General features: G+C 32.8%; 1 protein-coding gene across 1 annotated transcript; it reads right to left on the bottom strand.

The window, feature by feature from the left end:
• Window positions 1-1,677: 1,677 nt before the first annotated feature.
• On the bottom strand, window positions 1,678-26,114 carry LOC138697717 (uncharacterized). Its single transcript, XM_069823197.1, has 2 exons — window positions 25,420-26,114; window positions 1,678-4,588 (listed from the first exon to the last, which is right to left on the bottom strand). The coding sequence occupies exons 1-2, from the start codon at window positions 26,036-26,038 to the stop codon at window positions 4,179-4,181; spliced, it is 1,029 nt and encodes a 342-aa protein (XP_069679298.1). The 5' UTR covers window positions 26,039-26,114; the 3' UTR covers window positions 1,678-4,178.

Here is a 26,114-nt window from a genome sequence, read left to right on the forward strand (position 1 = left end):
TTATTGAAAAACGAAGGATTTGTTAAGGTTGAATCCATTTCAGTGGTGTACTGGTTAATATTCTTCCTCCTCAAGCTAAGTGCCGCGCGTTCAATCCCACTCAAAGACGATGGAAACTAATCAAAACTTCCGTCGAATGAAGATGGGAAACTTTCGGCCACTTATTTACATTTTAGAACATGTCGAAGATTTTCGAATAAAGACAAAAGTCAATTATTGCATTATGTTCCAAATTGAAACTTTCCAATAGCGGACATCGTCTGGGAATTTTAAAGTGTTTGCAGCTGAGAAGTATCATCTGTTGGGAAAATCATAAGAAATTTTATGTGTTATGATATTGCTGCATCATATAGCCTACATCCTAGGATCGACCCTGCTTCTTAACAGAAATGAATACCAGGGTGTTTTCCTTGGCTGTAGAGGCGGCAAGCACGTAGGTCTGATATCCCTACTTCTGCTATCCTTTGGCCCGTAAGAGAGATAATTTCTTAAATTTTTTCTATATCATATAAATCATGCGGGACACATTACATAATTTCAATTGTATGAGAGCTAATTTTAATAGTATTGTATATTAATATTTTGCACTTGTGCACCGTCTAGATGCGAAGGGAATTCAAATGAAGAATAAAAAATTAGATTGAGGATTTAATAAATAAAACGTTAAAGTTATCGATTTATGTACACTGATAAGAGATCCTTAGAAAAAGTTATAACCTAAATATAACAATAAATAAAATAATAAATAGATAAGTTTGGAAGTGCAGAATGATAGGTATGGATTCATGTTGAGTGGACACTGCCTCACCGAAAACCGCACTTTTACTTCTTAAAAACTTCATTTTGCTACCATTCACTTTTATTGTCGCACTTTCATATTTATAATCCAGGTTTTGCTACAATAGGATATCATAGGTATCTGATGTAATGATTTAATTCTGACAATTACACGTTTATTAAGTTATACTACTTTTGACCAATAAAACGGTACGGAACGACGTGTTTCAACCAATCATGACTGCTTATCCTACAATTTTTATCACCTCTCTAGCATTTGCTTTTTATCATCTATCTAGCATTTGTTTCTTTGTTTGACAACATAGTACTTTCAATATTTGTACCTTTTAAAATGATTCATGTTTATTTCATCATCCTTAATTAAAACTTTTCTGTAATTTATCTTTTTATATTATTTAGGTTATGTTATAGGCCTAGCTTCTGCTATGTGAGATTATGGATAGTCACGTATCAGAGATTGTTTAATATATATTGATAATTGAAGTGAAATGCAACTGTTTTCATAAAAACGAAACTGAATCAACAAAGCCTTCTTGATCAGTGATCGTCCATAGAGTTCAATAGAGATGGTATAGTTGGCACAACTGTTAACAAGAGAACAGCTAATAATAACACACTACTGCCATCTAGCGGAATAGTTGTAATGATGAGATGGTACAATAGTACATTTTCAAGACAGTTTATTACATATTTTTATAAGCCAATTAATATTTTATTGTATTAGAGTATTTTATTTCTCCTAATCTTTATATACTTTCTTCTAATCGTGTAATAGTCAACTAAATCCCACTCGAGTTTGATTTTCTCTAGATAAATCAGCTCGTGGATAAAATATCTCCCTGAAATAAGCACAGATAACAGAAGTAATTACTGACAGTATGACAGTTAGGCAAATGATTTATTTCACATTTTATACAACTCTGTGTTTTGAGTGGAGTTACAATGCTATTACAATAGTAAGCACACAGTTAATAAATTATACAGGTAACAATTTGTACTTTAAAGAGTAAAGCATTAGAATATCTTGCAATGCATAGCTTTAAAATCGATATACAGTAACTGCACTACGATAGACACATTAATTGTCGTTAAATATTTTTAATGCGGGCTAATATAAATACAAACCAAGGAAAAATATTAATATTCATTTGATCAGTGCTGAATTTTAATCGTCGTCAGTTCAAATATTCAACAATATTACAACATGAACGAATGTGTCAGTCTAAAATGGATACATGGATCAAATCAATTTATAAATATTGTTATTAGGTCTTACAATTTTTTTCTCGTCAACCTGTTAACGCATAGAGATTATTGAAAAAATCAGAACACTTTTAGTTGATAAAATATCTCACAATTAGAGACGGAGTATTTCCTAGTGTTGTTAGCAATTGATAAAATTAAATAGGACCTATTACTACCGTTTTATTCTTAAATTATTATATGGTTTCTCGTGTCTAAAAAGGACCGTGATCTTCTCTGGTCAGTTGTCCTGAGGATAAAAGATGAGGTGTATTGTAATTACATCATTATACAATATATTATTATATAATTACTTTCCTGAAGAAAGCTGCACCGTATCGCCAATAAGACAATAGAATCGTCTAGATTCAAAGCCTCCTAAAGACAAACTTTTCACATTTGTTATACGCACCGATATGCTGACAAGGATGAGTTCTATTGATTTATAATGCTTTGAGTTCCAAAAGTCACAAAATTTCTTGCGAAAGGCTTGCTAAACACAGTGTTAGGTTCAAAATCCCCTCTATCTGCCACCAGTTACTTCCAAAATCTATTAATTTGTGGAAGGGGAGGTAGGGGATTTTGAATCTATAGAATTCAATATACAACGGGTATATTAACTTAAAAAATTTGCCCAGAGGACCAATGCTCCTTTCTAGACGTGAAAACTCTGTAGTAGTTTCTTTTTTCATTCTCTGTATAAGTATTCAAAGAAAGATTCTCCAAAATGCTCCACATTTTTTCGGCACGTTTGAAAGTTTTCTTCTCGCATCTGTATAAACAAGAACTACCGTTTAAATATAATTATACTTATTATAAAATATAGAACTCAACCCACAGACATAATCCTAAGAGAGTAAACTTTTTCATTTTTTAAATAAATATTTCCGAACAATCAAAATAGAACAATTGAAGACAAACCATATGATGTTAAGGGTGTGCAGAACGCCCTGTTTTTGTAATGTTACATTTGCCTTAATTTATAACAATATTCTCAGCATCTTCTATGTGAAGCAATATATAAATTGATTTGATATTCTAAGAGTATTATTATGAGTCTTAACATGAGCTTTATGTAATGTTATTGAATTTATGTATGATGTATTTAAACAAATGTTTCAAATTAAAAAGAGTACTTTTGAAATTATATTTTTTATTTGAAAATACTGAGTATAAGATGAAATATAATTACGTAATAAAATTATGAACAGCGAGTAAAATATATATTGCGAAAATTACGTTCTTATACACTACCGGTCAAAAGTTTTCGATCAGCTATGAAAACAACTACACTGTATATACTTTATTTCCATGCACAAACACATCGGAAAAACTAAATAGATCAACAAAATAAATATTTTCTCTCTCTAGAATTATGATATGATAGAATATTCAAAACGAAATCCTTGTTTTAACCACAAATCCATACTTGTGATAGGTGATCGAAGACTTTTGAACGGTAGTGTACGTTTGATAGAATCTGAGGAAATTAGATATAAATTCACATTACATGAACGGGGCTGTTCCGAACCCCTTTAAGTCCGAGTCTTTTGAAATTTTTATTATGTCTTATCAAACTATATTTTAAGGAGGTTCAAACGATTTCGACAGTGTTTAGATTTTATAAATACAATCCTATACATTTAATACATTTGAAATTCAGTTAATGATCATGAAATGTAAGTCACCGATTATTTTGAACGAAATGATTTCTGCCTAAACTCCTAAGGAATTAATTTAAATTTATTCTCAGGATTCATGCTTTTACACAAAATGTATTTATTTTTAATTAATAGTGCATATTTATTCGATTATTTTTAAATTCTGAAGTTGTAATTGCACTATATCTAATAACTTCTTAAATAAGAGACTTTAGGATTTTAGTAATATTATTTTTTTTCACAATAGCACTGCAAAAACGCTACTGGACAGTGATGTAGAAGAAAAGTTTCGAAGTGGAGACCATAACCAACTCGATCCACGTTTATCGGCTGGTGTACTCACAACACAACACAACTCGGTGCTCAGAAAATTTCCAATTGGTACGTTGTTAATTTCTGAGAGTACTGAATCCAGTCTGTGTCATTCTTATCCTCTTTCACATTGGAGTCCTAGTGAAGTCTTATCATTTGCGGCCATCACTGGGCGGCAGCAGCTGCTGCTACAGGTCTGTCCCACGACGAGGGATAGTAGCCCCTGTAGGGGTGTTCGCCCCTGTAGTGAGGATCTGTGCGATACGGGTGGTCGGCAGGCAGGGGCACAGAACGACTCCAGCCGGATAGGTAATCACTGTGGTAGACGTCAGGTACGAGATGGGGCTTCAGGAACCCCAGAGTAAAGCGCGTGCTCGGACCCCCACTGCCTTCGCTGTTGGACAGCAGTGCCTTGAGTCCCAGGGCTCCAGACACCAACATGGCCGCGAGTCCCGCCCACAGGCCCTTGAAGCTGATGAGGGCTATAGTAGAGATAAAGATGGGCAACAGGATGGAGGCTTTGAGCTTCATCCCCAGCAGCAATGGCAAGATCAGCTTCTTCAGTCTTCCTCTTCCTGAAAAAGAAAATGTGATCAATATCATCAAAAAGTTCTTTCTGACTTGTCACCATTTCATTTGATATTACTGTTAAGAGTAACTAAATAAAATAGGACTTCACACTCCATTTTCCTCCAAATGTTTTCGTATTCATGAATTCTAATTACATTAATGTGACATTTCGTGATCAAAATATTTGTTTACGCAAACGTATTTCTAAATGCTATAAAATAATAATTAAATTCAATATCCAGTACATCAACAGATAATCTACATATCATTATCATCACTTAACACGTCATGGTTAACACTTACATTAGGTGAGTAAATTATCTCCCTACCGGAACGCGGCAACACTTGCTATGGGCAAGAATATGAGTAGGTTTGAGATGGAAGCTAATTATTTTTTTCTGCAATGTCACAGCTCGGGAGTCTTTAGAGAAACCCAAACGAACTTTCGTGTGTACATTGGTTTTAGTAAGCTTTTACTTTCGAATAAATACTAAAATTTGTTAACCAAGATACCAATAAAAATATTCTGGGTACCTGGTAATATCGGTGTAATTTAATCTTCATTTCATTTTGTCTATAAAAATACAAGTACCATTTTCGATTTATAAACAAAGTACTTTCAATCTTATTATTTAAAAAAATCACAAAGTGTATGTTATAAAGCTTTCAAGTAAATAGTTCCACTGTTCATTCATTCGCTTATTTTCGCAAGTAAGGGTGGTGTATTATTTCATTTCATGAAACGTCAGTATCTTACGATAACAATTTTTGACGCAAAATATTTTTATTCCCTTGACATTCGTTAATATAGTCACACTTTCTGTTAATATGGTGACGTCATTAATTAAAGTAGACTTTGGATGATTCTAATTTATTATGGCGTGTTTAGAAGAAAGTAATTTCCAATCCAGCCAACTTTGATAAAGTATAAAAGTAAAATGAATGTGACACTGTAATTAATTCATCATTCCCACACTTACATAAATTGGGCTGATTAATAAAGTATGGGTGTATAATTACAAAATACTTCACTATGTTATTAATTGCCAAATGAATCCAATTCTCTATAATGTCATTATTATTCATTAAAATTTCAAACAATTCATTGACATCGTATTTATAATATGTGAATCGTTTCGACTATCAATTGCATTATTGTGTCGAGAATAGGCCTCATAGAATGAGGAGGCGATTATAAAGTAGTTAACAAAAGGCACAGCCTTGTTGAATTTAAATGCGTGGAGTATAAAAACAGAAATATCAAAATTTTATTTCAAATTAAAATACCCTTATAATCTCAGACATGCTCACAATAACAATCACTAACAGCATAAACGTTTCACGCAATTAGGGCTTCGACGAATTCCCTGTCGCTTTTAATTCAAACAATGCTTATGATCGCGCTGGATGGTCCAGTGGTTACCATTCTAGCCATAAGATCTTGTGTCCAAAACCTGACCAATGGCGATGGATTTTAAACGACAATAAAATCTTTACATTGGTTTTATCGGAGAGGGAAGTAAAGCTGTGGATCTCATGTCGTAGATCTAAGGCACGTAAAAGAACACTGTCTATGATAGAAGGCTCTAGAAAAGAACTGCTCGCCATTTGTTGATGAAATTGAACTTCGACGTTGAATAATCTCTCTAGGTGAAAACGACTTTAAGGGGTTAGGTACAGCTTACAGCAGTAAATATTAAACATTTTTCCTCCATTACTGTATCTTGTACAATAATGAAAATTGATATATGTAAAACACTGTCCTTCTGCTATATGAAAAAAAAAGATATATTTTTACGATTTAAAAAAAATTTGTTTATATGTATATTTTTTTTAAATTCAAAATAAGGCAGTTTACTGTGCAGTGATGAAACGTTTCCCTCATAACTCATAAACTTGTTAACTTTTTCATGCTATCTCTCTTTTGTTTTATTGCTGAAACTCATTTTTACAATATCATGCTCTTTCAACTACGTTCCTTAATAAATATTTTTTTTTATTTTGTGTTTGAAGAAAATACTGATATTTTACCATTTTAAAAAATGAATTTATTTTTTATCAGACAATCTATCAAAGACAGAGAAGTGATCATGCATCATATTGTAGATATGACATGCATAAATACACACAAAATATTTCATCACAGAATGTTGGATAGTTTTTGAGTTGTGGGAAACGCTTCATCACTGCACAGTGAACTGAATTTTGAAAAAAAATCTAAATAATTTTTTTTAATCGTAAAAATATTTTTCCCATTTAGCAGAAGGACAGTGTTTCACACATACTAAATTTCATTTTTGTACAAGATACAGTATTGGAGGAAAAAAATGTTGAATATTTTCAAAATTTACTTGCAGTAAGCTGTACCTAACCCCTTAAATAAATCACTGTAACTACTGCTATGGATATTATAACGTTGCATATGTTAAATTTCATACACATTTGGAAAAGAGAGAAGGAAAGTTATGACATGAAGAAGTAGGAGTGTATTAAGAGAGAAAAAACGTTGCTTTACGGAATATAGGAGAACCGTAATTTCATGTGTTGTTTCCCAGTTTGATTCCAACAAGGAAGTGACTGTCTGCACTTGAAATTTACAGTTACTTGCAGCAGTGTACAATTATCACACTATATAATTTAACAAGCATGTTCGTTACATCAGTGACAATGTCTTGCAGAAGTTGGCAGGTGTATTAGATTAATGAACTTAGTAAAGTTCTTATCTGATACATTCTCCGTCTAGTTATTTCGTACCTCACACAATCTTCACACTTTAAAATACGGACATTCTTAATGATTTATGTTTTCCACTAAACTTACTTCTCATTCTTCACACAATTACTTTCATGTCTCTAAGTTCTCTTCGAAGATTTTTACGTGAAATGATTATGTTTGAGATACAAGAGAGGAAAAGTGTAAAAAAAGGGTTCTAAAACTTTTTGCAACTGTATGGCCCTTCACATATTTATCCGTAAGACGCCTCTGAATCCAAAATTAAAAAAAAAGTCAACATTCGATTTGATGGTATTTTTATAGAAAGTAGACTTTTAAATTACTATCTTGTATTCCTTTAAATCTAAAACTATAAAACTAGAATAAAATTGTAGAATTGAATGAATAAGGAAAATTGATGAGACAGGTATACTTTTATTGTAAAATACATCAAGTGTGCAATTGGTTCATATAGGCGAAACACTTCATCTTGTATTTCATGATTTGTTTCATTTTTTCTCTTACTTACAAATGGCTTTTAAGGAACCCGCAGGTTTATTGCCGTCCTCACATAAGCCCGCCATCGGTCCCTATACTGTGCAAGATTAATCCAGTCTTTATCATCATATCCTACCGCCCTCAAATCCATTTTATTATTATCCTCCCATCTACGTCTCGGCCTCCCCAAAAGTCTTTTTCCCTCCGGTCTCCCAACTAACACTCTATATGCATTTCTGAATTCGCCCATACGTGCTACATGCCCTGCCCATATCAAACGTCTGGATTTAATGTTCCTAATTATGTCAGGTGAAGAAAACAATGCGTGCATTTCTGCGTTGTGTAACTTTCTCCATTCTCCTGTAACTTCATCCCTCTCAGCCCCAAATATTTTCCTAAGAACCTTATTCTCAAATATCCTTAATCTCTGTTCCTCTCTCAAAGTGAGAGTCCAAGTTTCACAACCATACAGAACAACCGGTAATATAACTGTTTTATAAATTATTTATTTATTTATCCATTTATTTATTTATTTACCGTAATTTCATAAGTAAGTAAATAAATACATACATAAATAAATAAATAAATGAAGACATAAATGGATAAATAAATAAATAATTTATAAAACAGTTATATTACCGGTTGTTCTGTATGGTTGGTGAAACTTGGACTGTCACTTTGACAGAGGAACAAAGATTAAGGATATTTGAGAATAAGGTTCTTAGAAAAATATTTGGGGCTAAGAGGGATGGAGTTACAGGAGAATGGAGAATTTATTTATTTATTTATTTATTTATTTATTTATTTATTTATTTATTTATTTATTTATTTATGTATTTATTTATTCATTTATGTATGTATTTATTTATTTACTGAAATAACTTAGCAGTACATCAGTGACTAAGTAAGTGTTAAAAGAATATATTCAAGAATTAAATATTCAAAGACAACATGGATAAGCGTGATTGAAAATACGCACGAAAGATCAATGTTTAAAACCAGTGCCAAGTCTCACATTTTTTTTTCTGGTGGTTTTAAGAACCCTATCTGAGAACAATGCTTGTTATAGCTACGCGGATCTCCTTCTCAACGTTAACTTTGCTTCTATAACTGAATTTATCACTGCCAGAGCTAAAAGACTGTAATGAATATTAATAAAAGTTAATCTGAGCACGAATAAAGTGATGAAAACTAAGACGAAAAGTAGAGGATGCTAAAGATGAAGTCAGTGACGAAATTTGAGAATAAATATGAAAACGAAGATTATGGTTGCTAGTAGAGAGATGAATCGTGGCTCGATACTTAGATTTCGCAGAATCGTTCCAAACTGATTGCGAATAGACGCGAAAGTAGTAGTAGCAGCGGTAAATAAAGCAGCGAGAGAGCTGCGATCTATAGGCTGATAACTGCAATATATGCAATGAATTCCAGTCGCCAGTGTATTCCGTTAGTTGCGAAACTCTTCGACAGATAGCACTTGCTGTGTCCCTTTCTCACACTCGGTACCTCCGTACGTTTTTTACTGAAGCCTGTATAGTTCTACTCAAATTTGTTACAGACTTATGAACATTGAAGTAAATGGCATGTCATATTTTGAGAAATAAAATCTTTTCCATTTTCCTTTTTCTTTTATGCATGATCTTCACATTCTTACATTACAAAAATTACAATTTACTCTTGCTTTGCTGAATTTTTTATAACATCTTATTCAGGGCCAGGTTTTTTTTAAAATTATGGTTAAAAATGTGACAATAATATCTTAAAAATGTTGTGATTATTTTTTTCGCCATGTAATGTCATACGCTCATACACAATCTTCATTATTCATTTTTGGATGCTATTTTATTACGGTTTATGCATATAATTTTATTATGTATCAAATCCTCCCCTCAGATGAGAACATACTCTTTCAGGAAAGTGCAAAATTTTGTATATTTACAATTTCTTTGTATTATATTTTTTCTTATACACGGAATTATATTTGTAATATTCATGGCGAAATAAATCTAAATAATAATAATAATAATAATAATAATAATAATAATAATAATAATAATAATAATAATATTTGTACACTTTGCAAATGAGCTTTATTGTTACTTAGCTTAGCTTTACTAAAACACCCAGTCATAAACGGTCTTGTAAAAAATTAAAGAGAATAATTCCTATTCTTTTGCAGAGCTACGTATTTCTTTGAAATAAAAAAAAATCCTTTTTCGTTTCTCTTGTAGAAATAATTATTTTTCGTACAAACAGGCAATTTTCGCGAAAACTTTCGACAAATTTACAGTCATAAATCAGTTACATTCGTGATAAAACCTGCGTATACTTCTTAGTGCATATCTTTGTCATATTTCGACTTTATCGCCAATTAAAAAAACCGGCCCTCGATATAGCCTACTCTCTTATCATAATGACCGATTTCACATTAGGAATATTAATTCTAATATTCAATTTATTTAATGAAATATGTTTCATCCTAATAATCTCAAGTTTAATCGGTTACTTATCCTTTGGAATATAATATAGCCTATCCTGGAAATGTTGTGCACTGTTAGTTATCCAATGAAACGTAATTAGTCGTAGAAACCTTAATTATTTCTTGTGACATTTTATCCTATGAAACTTAATTCCAATAACATAATTATTACATGGTACTGAATGTACCATATGAATGTCAGTCATTGTCTTGTGTCTGTGTTACATTACTGTGCATTCCCTTGTTTTATGCACCGTTGATGTTAATGATACCGAAATTTTGACAAATGACTGACTGATGACGTTTGTTTTGAAACGGTATTTTAACTCGAGATTGTTTTACGAGGTAAACTATGCAACTGATGTCTTCATATAACCTTCTTAAAATGTTTCGTTCTCGTGAACCATTACGCTAGCCAGACTTCAGATGCATACAAACAATTGTTCTTCCTCTGACACATATCGTCAAGTGAGATGTACTGCCTGATAACAGATGTACATAGCATCCAGCATAAGAGGACAAATTCATATGCAACGATATAAATCCAGAATTATTATTTCTTACGAATTTGCATGCCGATGACAAAAGTTTCTCGAAACCTAGCTGTCTTCCGTTACTTAGTATGGAAATCGAATTCCCTCTGTCGGCAGACGCCGAGTACCGTGTGTGAGACTGCATTTGTATTCAGCTCCACGAGCTCTGCTGTCACACATGCAAAGCCTACATTAATTTCAGAGAACCCATCTCGAAGCGAGGGGTTCCTGTCTCTATCGAGGTTACGGAAATTGTCTTAACGGTACCCCCCAGCACGGCGTCACACATTCGTTCATTATACCAGATGAAGGAAGGGGATTGGAGGAAAAAATTCTTTATTCATTCCACACATGACACCCAGGTTAAGTAGACTTGGATTGTGGGATATTGAAAGCAATACCGCCTATTGGAACAGCCTGGCTTGTGCTCCTTTTCATACAACATGACAGATGTCCTGTACGTACACTGTGTTTGTCTTACCCTGTACTTAACAAAGCTAGACAGTAATTACTGGATTTTGTAGTATGGTATACTCGTAATCTAGAAAAACTATTTTCGATTTAGACATTGAAGAGAAGGTATAGTCCACACCTGTGGAGTAACGGTCAGCGCGTCTGGCCGCGAAACCAGGTGGCCCTGGTTCGAATCCCGGTCGGGGAAAGTTACCTGGTTGAGGTTTTTTCCGGGGTTTTTCCTCAACCCAATACGAGCAAATGCTGGGTAACTTTCGGTGCTGGACCCCGCACTCATTTCACCGGCATTATCACCTTCATATCATTCAGACGCTAAATAACCTAGATGTTGATACAGCGTCGTAAAATAACCCAATAAAATAAATATAAAGAGAAGGTATATGCTTCTTCCATATGGACATGTGAGTTCCTTCTCTTACGTTGTCCTAAACTGTGACCTTGCGTAATGCTGACTGAGTGACCGGGGAGTCCTATTACTTGTGATTGTGTAGTTTTTGTTCAAAGTCCTCGTACTAGTTATGACGGGATAAACTGAAGGTATACGAAGAAAGTCCACGCCTGTGGAGTAACGGTTAGCACGTCTAGCCGCGAAACCAGGTGGCCCGGCTTCGATTCCCGGTTGGGACAAATTACCTGGTTGAGGTTTTTTCCGGGGTTTTCCCTCAACCCAATATGAGCAAATGCTGGGTAACTTTCGGTGTTGGACCCCGGACTCATTTCGTCGACATTATCACCTTCATCTCATTCAGATGCTAAATAACCAAAGCTGTTGATAAAGCATCGTAGCATAACCTACTAAAATAAAAAAAAAAATATACGAAGAATAAATTAAAACTTCTGAATGAACTGTTGAAATGGATGGCTTAAGACGTAGTGCGATGATATTCAGATTTCAGAGAACAAGAAACGAGGTGATTAGGGAAAAAATGAATGCAGGAGAAAATGTTATTCAGAGGATACAGGAAAGAGCATTGCAATAATATGGACACGTGAGGCGTATGTCTGAAGAAGATGACTAAAGAAGGTTTTGGAATGGTCACAAACTGGGAAGAGAAAACATGGCTGTCCTAAAACCCTTTGGAGAAAAGGAATAACAAAAATTATGAGAGATCTTCAACTGCAGGAAGGTGATTGGGAGGACCGGCAATTTTGGAGGACGGGAATAAAGGGCAACCGCTAAAGAAGTGGAGAAGCCCGTAAAGTAAGAATGTCCATATTTACCAACTCAAGTGATTTTTGTGTTCATTTAACTAACTACTTAATGGATATTAGGTTTATCCAATTTCCTCACATTTACATACTAGACAATATTGCAATACTATTGTTTGTATACATCTGAAGTCTGATTAGTGTAATGTGTATAGTGTCCGCATTTTATTAATACCCAGCCGGCATCAAAGACGACGTTTTTCTTTCAAGAGATAAGACAGAGTTTGTTTATTGATTAGGCCTTCTCAGGTGCCGCTCCAATCACAAGAAACGGTAACATATGACTACCAATGATGTGTTAGCATTTTAAATTGACCTGCCAATATCAACTTCACATGGCGTACGGAACACCGTTGCCGTATCTCGAGTTTATTGACGCGAGTTGAAATAAATATATCGTTCATGGTAACTGTAACTAGAAACGATCCCTACAGCGGAAACGTGACAACAGCGCTTAGAATTGCAAGTATTGGCGGGTGCAAAAATGATATATCACAACACACAGGCTTCCTACTTGGTATTACATGAACTCGCCGACCATAAGTAGTCAGCGATGTATGCAATGGAGGGAGAAAGGAAGTGACCACTTTACCCCATTTTCTCCTGGCTTAGTTGCCTCATGAGAGATGCCTTATTGGTGTCACTTGAGAGGTTCAAACCTATCTTCGGACAGTTAACCAACACACTGTAATCTCGTACTTTTAATACTATTTATTTTTATGATCAATACATAATAGGTCCACTATTTCTATTAATACTACTATTATTTCAGTTAACCGTAACACAACATCCCTTCTGCTACTAATTGCTACAATTTCTTAATATTAGTGCTACTTCAGTTACTATTAGTACTAGTTTTATTACTACTACGAGGGCCAATCAATATATTTCCGAACTGCTCTTGTATTTATTGTACCGTTAAACGTATATGTGCGTGTGTCTAAAGATCATTGCTTCCATGCCTGTTGAGTCAGTGCATCAAACAACATCGAATTGTCTTTAAGAACTGAGCTTCTGCCTAAATGTGATTTTGTGCAAACATGTCAAAGGCCTATTGCGATTTTTCCTTTCTCTCCATATACGCCTTATGGCTAGTTGTCTTCTCTGCTTTTCAAGCGATGCATTTAGTATAGACTCCAGGCGTTTCCGTAGTTCTAAATAACCTCTCATTCCTGTGTCCTGTGTGTTGCCTACATTCAGGGTTTTTCGAAAATTTATTGTTAACTTACTAGTATTACTTACCACTCCTATTTCTACTTTTATTGCTACAAAAAGTTACTACTTTTATTAATACCATTAGTACCACTATTACTATTTCTTCTATATATATTATTGCTTTTACTCATTAAATAGTCTGTAGATTGTTTTTCGTAATACATGATATTTTAATTCTCTGATTTATCCACATATTTTTACTTCTGAATTTTCTCACAACTTTGACTGAAAACATTGACAAGGATGGTTCGTTGTAAATATCAACTCTTCAGGCTTTGACTTAGTAACTTTAACCCTTTGCAGCATAGTGGTTGTTTAGAAGAACCATAGTTTTCTTTCGTTCTTTCTCTACAATTAAAACACATATGTTCCACCATGCAACCACCTATTGATGATACATAGAGGTGCCTTCTGTGTTTAAAATTGAGTGCAGAGTTAAAACTTTGAACAAATAAATGATCGAAGCTTTTTTACGATCCATGAAATGAAAAATATAAAAAATACATTTGTGCTACAAAGGCATGATGTTCTCTTATTTTGAAAATTCTCAAAGCTTTTTAATTTCTAAACATGGTCCACTCATTAAGTTATTTCTTCATTGTTTTTATACATAAGTTTCTTTAACATCTGATTGATGTTCTGGCTGATTATCACACAGTCGTACATCTCACTTGATAATATGGGTCAGAGGAAGAATAATTGTTGCATGCATCTCAAGTCTGATTAGTGAAATATGTTACTAGTACCGATGTATGCAATTGAGGTGGAAAGGAACTGGCTCCCCTACCCATTATCTTCTAGATTAGTTGTCTCATAAGTGACGTCTTGTTGGTGTCACTTATGAAGTTCCAACCAGTCTTTGGACTGCTGACTAAATATACATAGGTTTCTTATGACAATGTTAAATCCCTACATTCTAACTCGAAAATACACGCGGTATATACATCGATTCCTTTAATGTCGGATTTAATTTCATGCTGTGTTACCAAAAATTTCTGTGAGCAGTATTGATATTGCCTCGATTTCTCCAGAATCGATTATTCATTATACGAGAAAGACCAACATTTATATTGACCTACAAGCAAATACCGGGAATTTAAAGCCGGCTTTGTGGGTCAGAGCTTCCACTTTCTATTAGAAACTTTTCTTTCTTGGAGCTGAGGAGTGGGGTGAATTGACATACTCGTTTCTAGTAGACTCCAAAAGCGTTTTTCCGATCACGGATATTGGTTGATTTAAAGATTTATTTAGGTCCATGTTCAATCCTCTGAAATATCTAGTGATTTTTTAACCCTGTTTCCAGTTACGATTTCCCCTTAATTGGGCTCAGATCCAAGGCGGAAGCTGATCTGCGGGAAAAGTAGGTTCCTACAGTACACGCGATTGGGAATGTGGAGTAGATTAGTTGGGAAGTAGGACTAGTGAGCGGCAGATGATTTTGGAGGGGAGAGAGGAATCGTGACGCTCAGAAACACTTGTTTCACACGCTTTCAGTTTTCAATACTACATAAAAGAGACGAAAAAGTCATTGTTTGGTCATTCCGGCTTTAATAGCTAATACAAATATGAGTGTTTTAAGGTGTAGCTTGTCGCATACTTAAATATGGGAGGGTACTGTCACGAAAATGTATTTAAAGGATTGACATGATAGTAATAATCTGTTTTATAGATACAAAATCATAGTTGCACAATATTGTATCTTAGACAAACTCAGGATTTTAATGTAATGCCGGTCCCGTATTGTAAAAAATTCTCCAATTATTAGTTGATTATTTAATTAACATGTCTGAACTGCTTTGTTATGACGTACATGATATTCACGATAGCCATATGCTTCTATGGCGACATGAATCCTAAAATTCCCCATGACATTACATCAAATTAGCTTTATTGGAAATCCAAACAAACAAGCAGTATGAGCGAGGTTCGAAAGCACGCCCTAGCGAAGTTCTTCAGACCAAGCTTGCGTATTTTCGAAATATTTAATTAAATATGCAGTATCAAAAATTAATTGGAGGTATCGTTCTTATTTTTTAATTTTAAGGCGCTAAAGTGACCAGAACCTTGCCGAAAGTTTTGAATTTTCATTATTAATGTATTAAAATTTATTACAACAGTTTGTAAGAAAATAGGCACATGAATAACATAAAGTAGGCGTATTTGTTTTTCACTGTAACTCAATGTAATTTTTAAATGTCATTGTCAAAACTGATTTCTAATTCATTTTGCCATTGGAACTCCACACAGTTTTCCAACCCTTGCTATCATAGGTAGCAAAGAGGTTTCTTTTTAATTTCTTGACATTTAATTTTCTTTTGTTACCTGTATGAAATTTACGCACAGCTTCATACAAAAACTTTATTGAATTACAAACTTTCTTTCTTTATTTTTTTATCTAAATGTTGTAACTTGCAAAAACTTAATGTATAAATTAGTAAAATTAAAGTAACAATATACGAGTATTTATTTTAAGTTAACAAAATAAAATTACGGCAAGGGAATATTTCTGGCAATACTTGCAATTCTTTGCCGTGTTGAGTTGAGTTGCCTGTTATTGAATGATTCGTTATGAATACCTTAAATAATACTTTTTTTTTAATATTACATAGCTAAATAAACGGACGAGAAGACCCTGTAATATTTAGCAAGTTTTATAGACCTAATTCTATAGTGTTTGGTCAGAACATGATAACTCCAAAAAAGGCCCTTTTAGCTGAAAGCGCAGTCCTATATAAAGAAAACAGTTATCTTTCGTTTGGTTTATCTGTTATCTCCATCCAATCTTGTTATTTTCATTCACATTTATAAGTAAACTAGAATAATTATAATTTGTATAGAAGAAGTGAAAATTAAAATGCTTGTATCTCAAAATAGGATATTTGGAGTTGTCATGTTTTAATCAAACATCACAGAATTTTGTTTGTAAAATATTTTCATAATTGTTTTCGGCAATAGGAAGAATTAATTAACTCTTACTTTTATTTTACATATTGATTTAAAGTGGTTTTGTGCAAAATGACATGCAAAATATATAATTTGTGCCAAGAATTTAAAGCTATTAAGTATTATCGATATAAATTTTAATACTAAAATAGTGCATAATTTTACATGAATCTTTGTGAATTAAAAGTATAGATCTACCGCTTCCAGTAGTTAAGACTATACATTCCCTAACTGTAGACTAGAACAGTAATAGTTTTGGTATTAGTATATTTATTTTTGTAGATTTTTTTTCATAATTTTATGTACAAAATGTTGTTATTCTTGCACTTAAGATATCTCTCAGACCAATAGTTATTATTATTAATATTAATATTATTTCATCTTTTAACATTTTTATTCATTTTCGCTTTAACTATGATGTGTAAACTGTCTGTTGGGAATTGATTTGATTCTTACTTTGCTGCCATCTACAAGTCAATTAGCAGACTTGTGTCCTTGTGACGTAATGCCATATAGCGGCTTGTACCCGGAATTACGGCATAATTATAGCCTGTACTCACATATTGTCATATGGTGGCCATAACTAACTAGGCTGCAGACATATCCACCATGTACAACTATAGATTCAGGCCTATAGATTCAGTGTCTCTGTATAGGAAATGACGATCAATCCGGCATTCGTCTTGTGAAATAATAATATATTCCTGATTAATTATGAAAGTAAAAGAACTAAAAACTCCGATTATGTTGGTTACTTCCTTATTTTATGTTTCTATAATACAATAATTGTCTTTTATTTATATTTTGTAATGTATGCATTATACAATTTGTATTTTTGTACAATTAAAAGATGGTAATTTAAATGAGCTGAGCAGTATGCTTCTAGACCTCGAAATTAATAATTAATTATACGAAGAATTTTTTATAATTTTCGTTGAAAATGTTGTTAAAATCCGTGAAATTTCCCACACCGCACCATGTTGCTCTAGGTATAATCACTACGCTCTGTGAAGAAGCGTGTCATTTTAAAGGATGAGATTTCTTGTCAGACATATTTCTTTCGCGTGTGTGTATCATTTTTAAATGCAGTGTTTCATAAATACAGTAAGTGAATATGAGAAAAATTATAATAACTAGTATGTACAGTTTTTTAATTAGTTCTCAGTCAAATTATTTATGTGTATCCAGGCCCTTTCCTTTCAAGGGTTATCTGGGCTATCATCATCATGATCATCATAATCATCACCACCATCATTAGACCCTATCATCATAATCATTATCATTATTCACTTTAACCGTGTACGCTGTATAATAATTCTTATTTTTGAAATTTTAAGTAATCCCATCTTTATGTGCAATCCAGAAAACGAAAGTTAATCTCGTTTTGGTGCATGTTTAATATTAACATCTATAGTAGTATATCTTTCACATAATACTTCAAGAGAACTATGAACGGTTTGCGGGCCTTCGTTCCACTACCTTTTGTCCACAATTTGTTTCGTCCATTACCTTCCGTCCACTCACTTTCGTCCACGTTCTCTTGTCTACTACCGATTGGTCCATACAATTTACGTTCATCCATACATTTTGTCCACCTTTTATGTCCATAACCTTTCGTCTATATATTTGTGTTTCCCATCTACAATTTACAACAGAAGGTACTGTCATCATTATTGTCTGTTTCTTAGATACTTCTCATTTTCCTTTGGATATTAAAAAGTACGAATATACTGTTTATATTTTCAATTTTTGATATTAAAAATTATGGCTGAGATTGTATGTATACGTCGGAGTCAACCAATGTTACATTATATTGGGTACCGGTACTCAATTGTTGGGAGGACACACTCGAGTCCGTGCACCATTAAGTCAGACATTGTGTAAATAATATGAATTTATCAGGGAAATGGTTACACGGTGTGAAGACTACAATAATGACGGCCGGCTGGAAATATATCTGAGTGGAATTTCATATAGATTGAAAATTAAAAATTAATTGACCCTGATGAAGTTCTTCAGGAAGAAGAAAATGAAGATTAATTATATTTATAATACAAACAGCATGTACATCAACAACACATATCAATTTAAATAAATTGCATTTTCACCAAATGAAATATGAAGAGTTCGCGGGAAAATCTATGAAAGTCACAGTTTTGTTAAGGTCGATGTCATTATCTAATTCATGGATCACTACGAAATTTAATGTTGTTCTTATAAAAAATGGTAAAAAGGAGAATTATCACCACGAATACAGAAATCCTTTCCTTTATTTTCTATAGAAACAGCACTACATCTTGCAGTTATAGACTCAATTAGATCATTATCTAATCCTTAACAGAAATGTGACATTCATCGTTTTTCCCGCGAACTCTTCATATGTTTCATGTCAACTATTATTTTTGCCATAATGGACGAAATAGTCAGTGGACGAAAACATAATGGACGAAGCATGAAAATGGACTAAATGGTCAGTGGACAAAACTTAATGGACGAGTCATGAAATGGACAAATGTGGCAGTGAACAAAAAAAAAAAACGGACGAAACGTAGTGGACCAAAGGCCCTATAACGCTATGAACAGCAATATTCGCAAAATTATAAAGGAACTTAATTTTTCTGGAACGCACAACATTTTTATGTGAGTGAATATTATGTCAGCTTCTTGTCACACATTTTTATCCATGTCTGTAAAACAAGTTATTTTAGTTATTTATTTCCTTTGTGTTATACTCGTATTTATCTAATTGTTTTTTTATTATCCGTATCTCCGTATATAAGAACAGAAAGAACTGATTATAAAGTGTTAGATATGTATCACTAATAGGTTCTCGTTTCAACGTTCTTATTAATTAATGTATATGCAATTTAAATTTTATTAAACAGTAATTTAAATATTACATACTTGATTGAGTATTTAATCAGTCACAGCTGGTATTTATGACGACGGCAGTATGTATCTAATACGTCACTGGCTTGTTCAGCTACCTTAACCATGGCCTTGGGTAAATCGTGTTACCTACCGGTTGTGGATCTGTGTCAGGTTGTTGACCGACATACTTTACAATGACCTTTCAAACGGATGCGTCGCTCGAAGAAAGGGTTTAACGCTACAGAGCGGAGCGGGGAATGACGTCACATGAAACGAGAGACGGGATTGGTCACAGATATGTGTCTGGTGGAAAGAAACCGGAACCCATTTCATTGTTGCGACACTAGTATAAAAGTAGCTTGTTGGCGAAGTTTCTTGCAATTCATGATTGTTGGCAGAAGTTCTCTTACATCGCCACTTCGCATGCAGGATGGCGATGTAAGGAACTGGTTAACATGTAGGATAAATGCGTACACATGCGGACGCAAGTAGAATATTTGGTACAGAGGTGGAATTCGCTTGTCTTGAATCGAGACAGATGAAAATTTGTCGCGGTTTTGTCTGAAAAATTTTTCAAAAGAAGTTATTTTACTGAAATAAGTTTAATTCCATTAAAGTAACTTGCAATTCAAAATTATACCAACACGATGTTTTCACTACCAAAGAGTAACAGTTCTGAAATAATCATTATATGGACATTATCATAAGTAAATATTTATCAACAAATATTCTGTGTGTAATAATTAATTACGTTTCCACTGGAAAATATCATTGTAAGTAGTTAATAAAGAAATTGTATAATTTAATTTGTCATATAATTTAAGTTCATTACAATATCTACATTCTCCTAGCTTGTGCATATTTTGTTACTTCGATTTTGCCTTGTGCATATAATATTTTGAATTTGAATTTATATTTATTAACATTGAAATAGCAAATTCCGTAATACATATTTAAAATATACAGTTTGCACCCAAATGAGCAAATGCTCGTGATTGGGGCAATTCCAGTTACATGAACAACACTAGAAGTTAACTGATATAAGTAAAATTATGGCGAAAAGGTACTGAAAAAAAAAACACTAGTCGAAAAGAAGAAAAGAAAAAATATCTATTTGATCAAATTAAGTAATGAGCAATTTCAATTTAAAAAAAAAAAACATTATTCAATTGTCTTACTGGAAATGTTATTACTGCAATTACTTAATTTTGGATTCATTTCAATAAACTGATTATTTAATCTTGGTCCGTAATATGAAGAATGAATTTGATCAGATTTTGTAGTGTTTTTGATTCACGTAAAAGAAATAACATAAGTTACTTCACTTAGTTTTACGAAGTGTTTCTATGCCATTTTTATATTTACAACGATTTTGATGAAAAAGTTCAACACCTAAATTGTAAATTTATTCAATGTTATGAACAAAATTCGGAGAAAAAATGTGTTGGGTAATCAACAAGCTTTGCCAAACAAATTTTGATGATGACGACGATGATGATGATGATGATGGTTATTATTATTATTATTATTATTATTATTATTATTATTATTATTATTATTATTATTATTATTATTATTATTATTATTAGCAAAAAGAACGGAATAAGATGTGATTTAGCAATTCCTCTCCCAACCAATTATACCGCTGTAATAACATTGTACTAAGTTATTTCCATCCTCTGATTGAATGGAAGAGAAGATCTTACCGCCTCTGTCAGAATAAATAAAGTATTATTATTATTATTATTATTATTATTATTATTATTATTATTATTATTATCATCATCAATATATTTAATATTAAATTAAACTATTCATGTTACTTTATAGATATTAAATTTAATCGATGTCTCTGCACATTACAATGCGGAAATGTTCTGGCTCTAATAGATCTATTTTCAAATTCCATTAAAAAAGATTTTAAAATATTTTATAGATGTCTTTTTATATCAGAGAAATAACATACAGATAAGTTTCATTCAGTTATTAAAGATATGTTTTTAATGAACTGTAGTTTAAGGTAGTTTCAAAATTTTGTAAGGCTTATGATTGAACAGTGAAAAATATAAGTACATATGTTAAATATATATATACATTTATTTATTTTATCCTGGCGGAGTTAAGGCTAATAGATGTATGTATCAACACAGGGAAAACCGTTTTTTTTTTCTTACTGTTAAAATATTTGTTAACTTAAATGCCAATCTCAGAGCATGGATTTTAGCGTTATGTCTATTTTGTACCGAAATGTAGCTGAATCATAATTTCATAGTAATAATGTGAGATGGTCGATATTGTTGATCAACTTCTGATAAAATGTTGCGGAAGTCTTAATTTTTTTAGCAGGTTTTACGACGTTTTATCAACATCTTAGGTTATTTAGCGTCTGATTGGAATGAACGTGATAATGCCGGTGAAATGGATCTGGGGTCCAGCACCGAAAGTTACCCAGCATTTGCTCATATTGAGTTGAGAGAAAACTCCGGAAAAACCTCAACCAGGTAACTTGCCCCCAACCGGAAATCGAATCCGGGCCACTTAGTTTCGTGGCCAGATGAGCTAACGTTACTCCACAGGTTGGACGCGGAAGTCTTAATAATAAGTGGTATATTAAGGAACGATACCATTAAATTTTCATGAACATTTTTTTCAAGAAGAAGAAGAATTTATTTATTTATATTATTTAGGCTATAATTCTTCCCATGAACCACTTTTTCCAAATTCGTAGGAGTTTTGGTTGATGTCTAGCTTAAGCTGAACACGAACATGCAAGTTTCGACAGAATCAATTGAATGAAGAGGATTACTTTACTTTTAAGCGCACACTAAAGTTAAATTTTAAAATTTTAAAGTTTTGGACCTACAGTTTCAATTTTTTGCATACATTAGTTGGTATATAACTACTCGTACATAAGTATACACAAAAATTTTCAGCTCAATTCTTATTTTGTACATTTTTTAAAAGTGTCTCATAAAAATATTTTCAATTCTTTCCATCACATATTTATGGAACATTTTTAAAATGAAATTTTACTATTATGTTCAGTATACTGTCATTCATAATAATTGGCATAGAAAATTTAAGTGTGCCATTAAAAAATATTGACGTTGCTATAGCTCAGATGCGAAAAAAAATCCATGACTGTACAATTTTTTCTAAATACTTTTGAATTTCTACTGAGATAATGTATGCGAACTTTCATACCGTAGATTGAGGGAAGTGCGGAAAAAAAATTCATCCAGCTAGCTCAAAATTTGTAGAACAATGTAAGTTATGTGAACATGGGCAAAAATGCAAAAAGCTAAAAACCGGAAAAAAAAATTGGAGTTAAACAGGAAAGAATGTAGGGTATTTAAAGCGCGCAAATCTTTTAAAATGTCTGTCAAAATAAGTTTTCCAAGGGCTACAAGTCTTTGAAATTTTTCTAGGAACATCTGTAAGCATCGAAATACTTTTTAAGAGTCAAAATAAGGAATTCATATTTTGGACAACAATGGCATTATTTCTCTTCAGTGTATCGTTAGGATAAGAGCTGAAGACTTTAGTAACGTGTACAACAATCGCAACCTTCAGGTAGCTGTAATAGCAGTGAACTATATATTTTGACACAAGATCAAAAATTCCTCCAAGGTGACTACTAAGTATTTCATATCCGATACTGTGTTCGGTGGTAGATTCGAACCCCGCTTGATTAATTGGTTGGAGTTTTTCCGAAATTTTTACGACTGTGAGACTAATGTCAGGTAGTTCCATGGTATATCCTCGAATGTATCTCGCCAAATACCATCTCTCTGTCATCATTTTCATCAACGCTAAATAACCTAGTACTATAGTTGATACAGTGTCTTCAAATTATATATTAAAAAGTCTTTCACGTCGTCAGAATAAGGTCTTACGTACCCTTTCAGTTATGGTTGTAGGCTGGCCCATTATGGTATTCTACTGTATGTAATTTATTGTCTGAGTTTTTTGTAGGCCTACATAAAATTGTATTTCCTTAAAGAGAAGTTGAAGTGTAATTTCAGTATAGTGGGGAACCCAATAATCATATCTGTCGTCTATATGCTTAAAGTAGATTTTGTTCTTTAAAATAACATTTGGATATTCTAGTTAATGTAGATAAAGTTCACTATTATATATTGGTAATATTTTATGCATTTATATTATTTGATTGAAGTTTATCGAAATTTTCAATAACCTATCATATAAAATCACTAAAAGCTCTGTGTTATAATATCACAATACAGGATAAATTAACATTTACCTTAATATATTGTTAAAACACTTTCACAAGTACTTCTAGATTCTTTATGAGAAGACGTTTCAGATTTAACTCTTGAACCCTTTCATGAATTGAAACAATGCCAAGAAAAATGAATATGGTAAATTCTTGTGCTTAAAAATACTCACCGAAGTGATATTTTTACACCAATCATCAGTTTCGCCTGAAGAAAATAACTCCCATTCAAATTTTTAAAATTTGTTCTTAAAAGTTTGCAGTTAAGAATTGGACATTTCCACAATTTGTATATCGTTATCGTTAAAATATATTCAACATCTAAATTACCACAGTCCTCACATAATACAAGTAAAGAACTCCTCATTACACCAAAAATTAATCAAAATTATTTTTAAATATTACACGTGACGTTTAACTTTGAAATAGTTCACAATAAAACGTCTGTTTTTTATCAAGGCAATGCATCGGTGAAATTATATTCAAAAATGGAAAAATAGGTTCTTTAGTTTTTCAGTATTTTATTGTGAATAAACTTTTTATTTTAAAATGGCACTCTCCTCTGGAAAGTTCTAGGGCAACAGGATGATGGTAATGTACAGTTTTTCACATCTGAATTTTGAAATTTTTTTTCAGCATTTTGCTGCATTCAAAATCCGCTACGCGATACAGTTTTCATGGAATTATCTTGAAGTTTTCAGGAATTGTGTATAAATACTGAACTAAAAATGTGATTTGGCCTTTTTTTCATAGTGCTCATAATGATCATATAATTTTATAAAATTTTATAAAATGCGAAAAGAAAAATTATGTCAATATATAATTTTTTTGTAGGAAAGTAACAACAGTTTCTTAGAAACCCCAAATCTGTTTGTTTATATTGATCTTGTGAGGTTAATATTGAATTTATATATTTCATCGCATGATGTATATTGATGAAATTTAAATTTAGATATTAAACATTTAATTAAAAATTAATATCTCAGGAATTGTACATTAGATAGCAATGCAATTTGATGTATTGTACTCATATTAACATTGAATTTTCATGATATGGTAAAAATTTAAAGTTCATACATTAATAAATTCAAATTTTAGGATTTTCACCGATGCATTGCCTTAAATTAAAATAATACTAATAATGCTGTGATAATCAGTTGCGTTCACACGTCCTTTGTTTCTTCTTTTCCAAAGATATGTTACAAATACAGTGAGTTACAGATAACATGTATTTGGTTCCGTGAATATTATATTGTGTACAAGTTAGGGGAGAGTTGGGTAGTATCGGATATCGGGTAATATCGAACAGTGCGTTTTTTCATCTACCAACAGATGGTAGTACCTGAATGACATGGTTACGTTTCTGTATGCGACATCATAGAAACGTAACCTTGTCATTCAGGTACTATCATCTGGTGGTAGATGAAAGAAACTCACTGTCCGATATTACCCGATGTCCGATACTACCCAACTCTCCCCCATATCATATTGAAGTGGTTGAATTTTGATGGAATAATATGATATAAACAAGCAGGCTCAGGTGCCACAAGTTGCTAAGGAATATTAATTTACTGCTTATATGTCACATAACATTTTCTAATTTCTTTCTTAACAAGAATTTAGATAAAATCATTATTAAGTTAAAGAAAATTGATTGACACTAACCTTCTGAAGCGTCATCCGTAGCGAGAGATCGCAGTCCAATATCCACCGACCTCTCCTGTAGAAGTCTTCCAGGAATCTCCGGAAATACATTTTTAAATTCTGGAATCTCCACTCGTATTGAGTGGCTTTTCAGGTACCTGTCTATCCTTGAGAGTAACGCTGCACCTGGTTCTGAAGTGCCGTCATTTTTCGGAACGTCTTTTTCTTCAGCCTCAGGACTTTTCACGAGCGTCACGTGATCGTCTAATAGAGGGACGGATTCCCGTACGTCTAGTTGATCTATGAGCTGCACCATACGCCCCTCGGCGCACGATAAGCTATTTTTACACTCTCTGTAAACTTGATCCAAAGGATCTTCGTCACCTGCTTCAGATTTTGAGTCCTCACTCTTAGTTTCCATATCTGTATTTGGAGCTTTATCTGCTTGTTCAATCTTCTCTTTGTCTATATTACTAAGTTCTTCAACTTTACTGTTCTCCGTTTTTATTTTTGAAATAGAATTTGCTAAATTAGATTCCGAGTTAACTTTAACATCTTCGCGTTCAACTGCGTAGACTACTTGCATTATAGTCCAGCATAGTAAAAGCCCTCCATAGACTCTGCGTTTTAGAAGAAACATTTTAAAAAAGTTTTAAATCTTCAGTTTTGAGTACAGAACAAGTTTTGATATTGCGGTATTGAAGTAGACAGTAGTA

This window comes from Periplaneta americana, chromosome 4 (genome assembly GCF_040183065.1).
Source record: "Periplaneta americana isolate PAMFEO1 chromosome 4, P.americana_PAMFEO1_priV1, whole genome shotgun sequence".
Lineage (NCBI taxonomy): Eukaryota > Metazoa > Arthropoda > Insecta > Blattodea > Blattidae > Periplaneta > Periplaneta americana.

What these genes read in the sequence shown, in the direction of transcription:
- LOC138697717 (XM_069823197.1), bottom strand. Translation starts at nt 26,038, where the DNA reads ATGTTTCTTCTAAAACGCAGAGTCTATGGAGGGCTTTTACTATGCTGG. An exon ending in TACGGATGACGCTTCAGAAG is followed by an intron (nt 4,589 to 25,419) that starts GTTAGTGTCAAT and finishes TTTCTTTTTCAG; the next exon opens with GAAGAGGAAGACTGAAGAAG.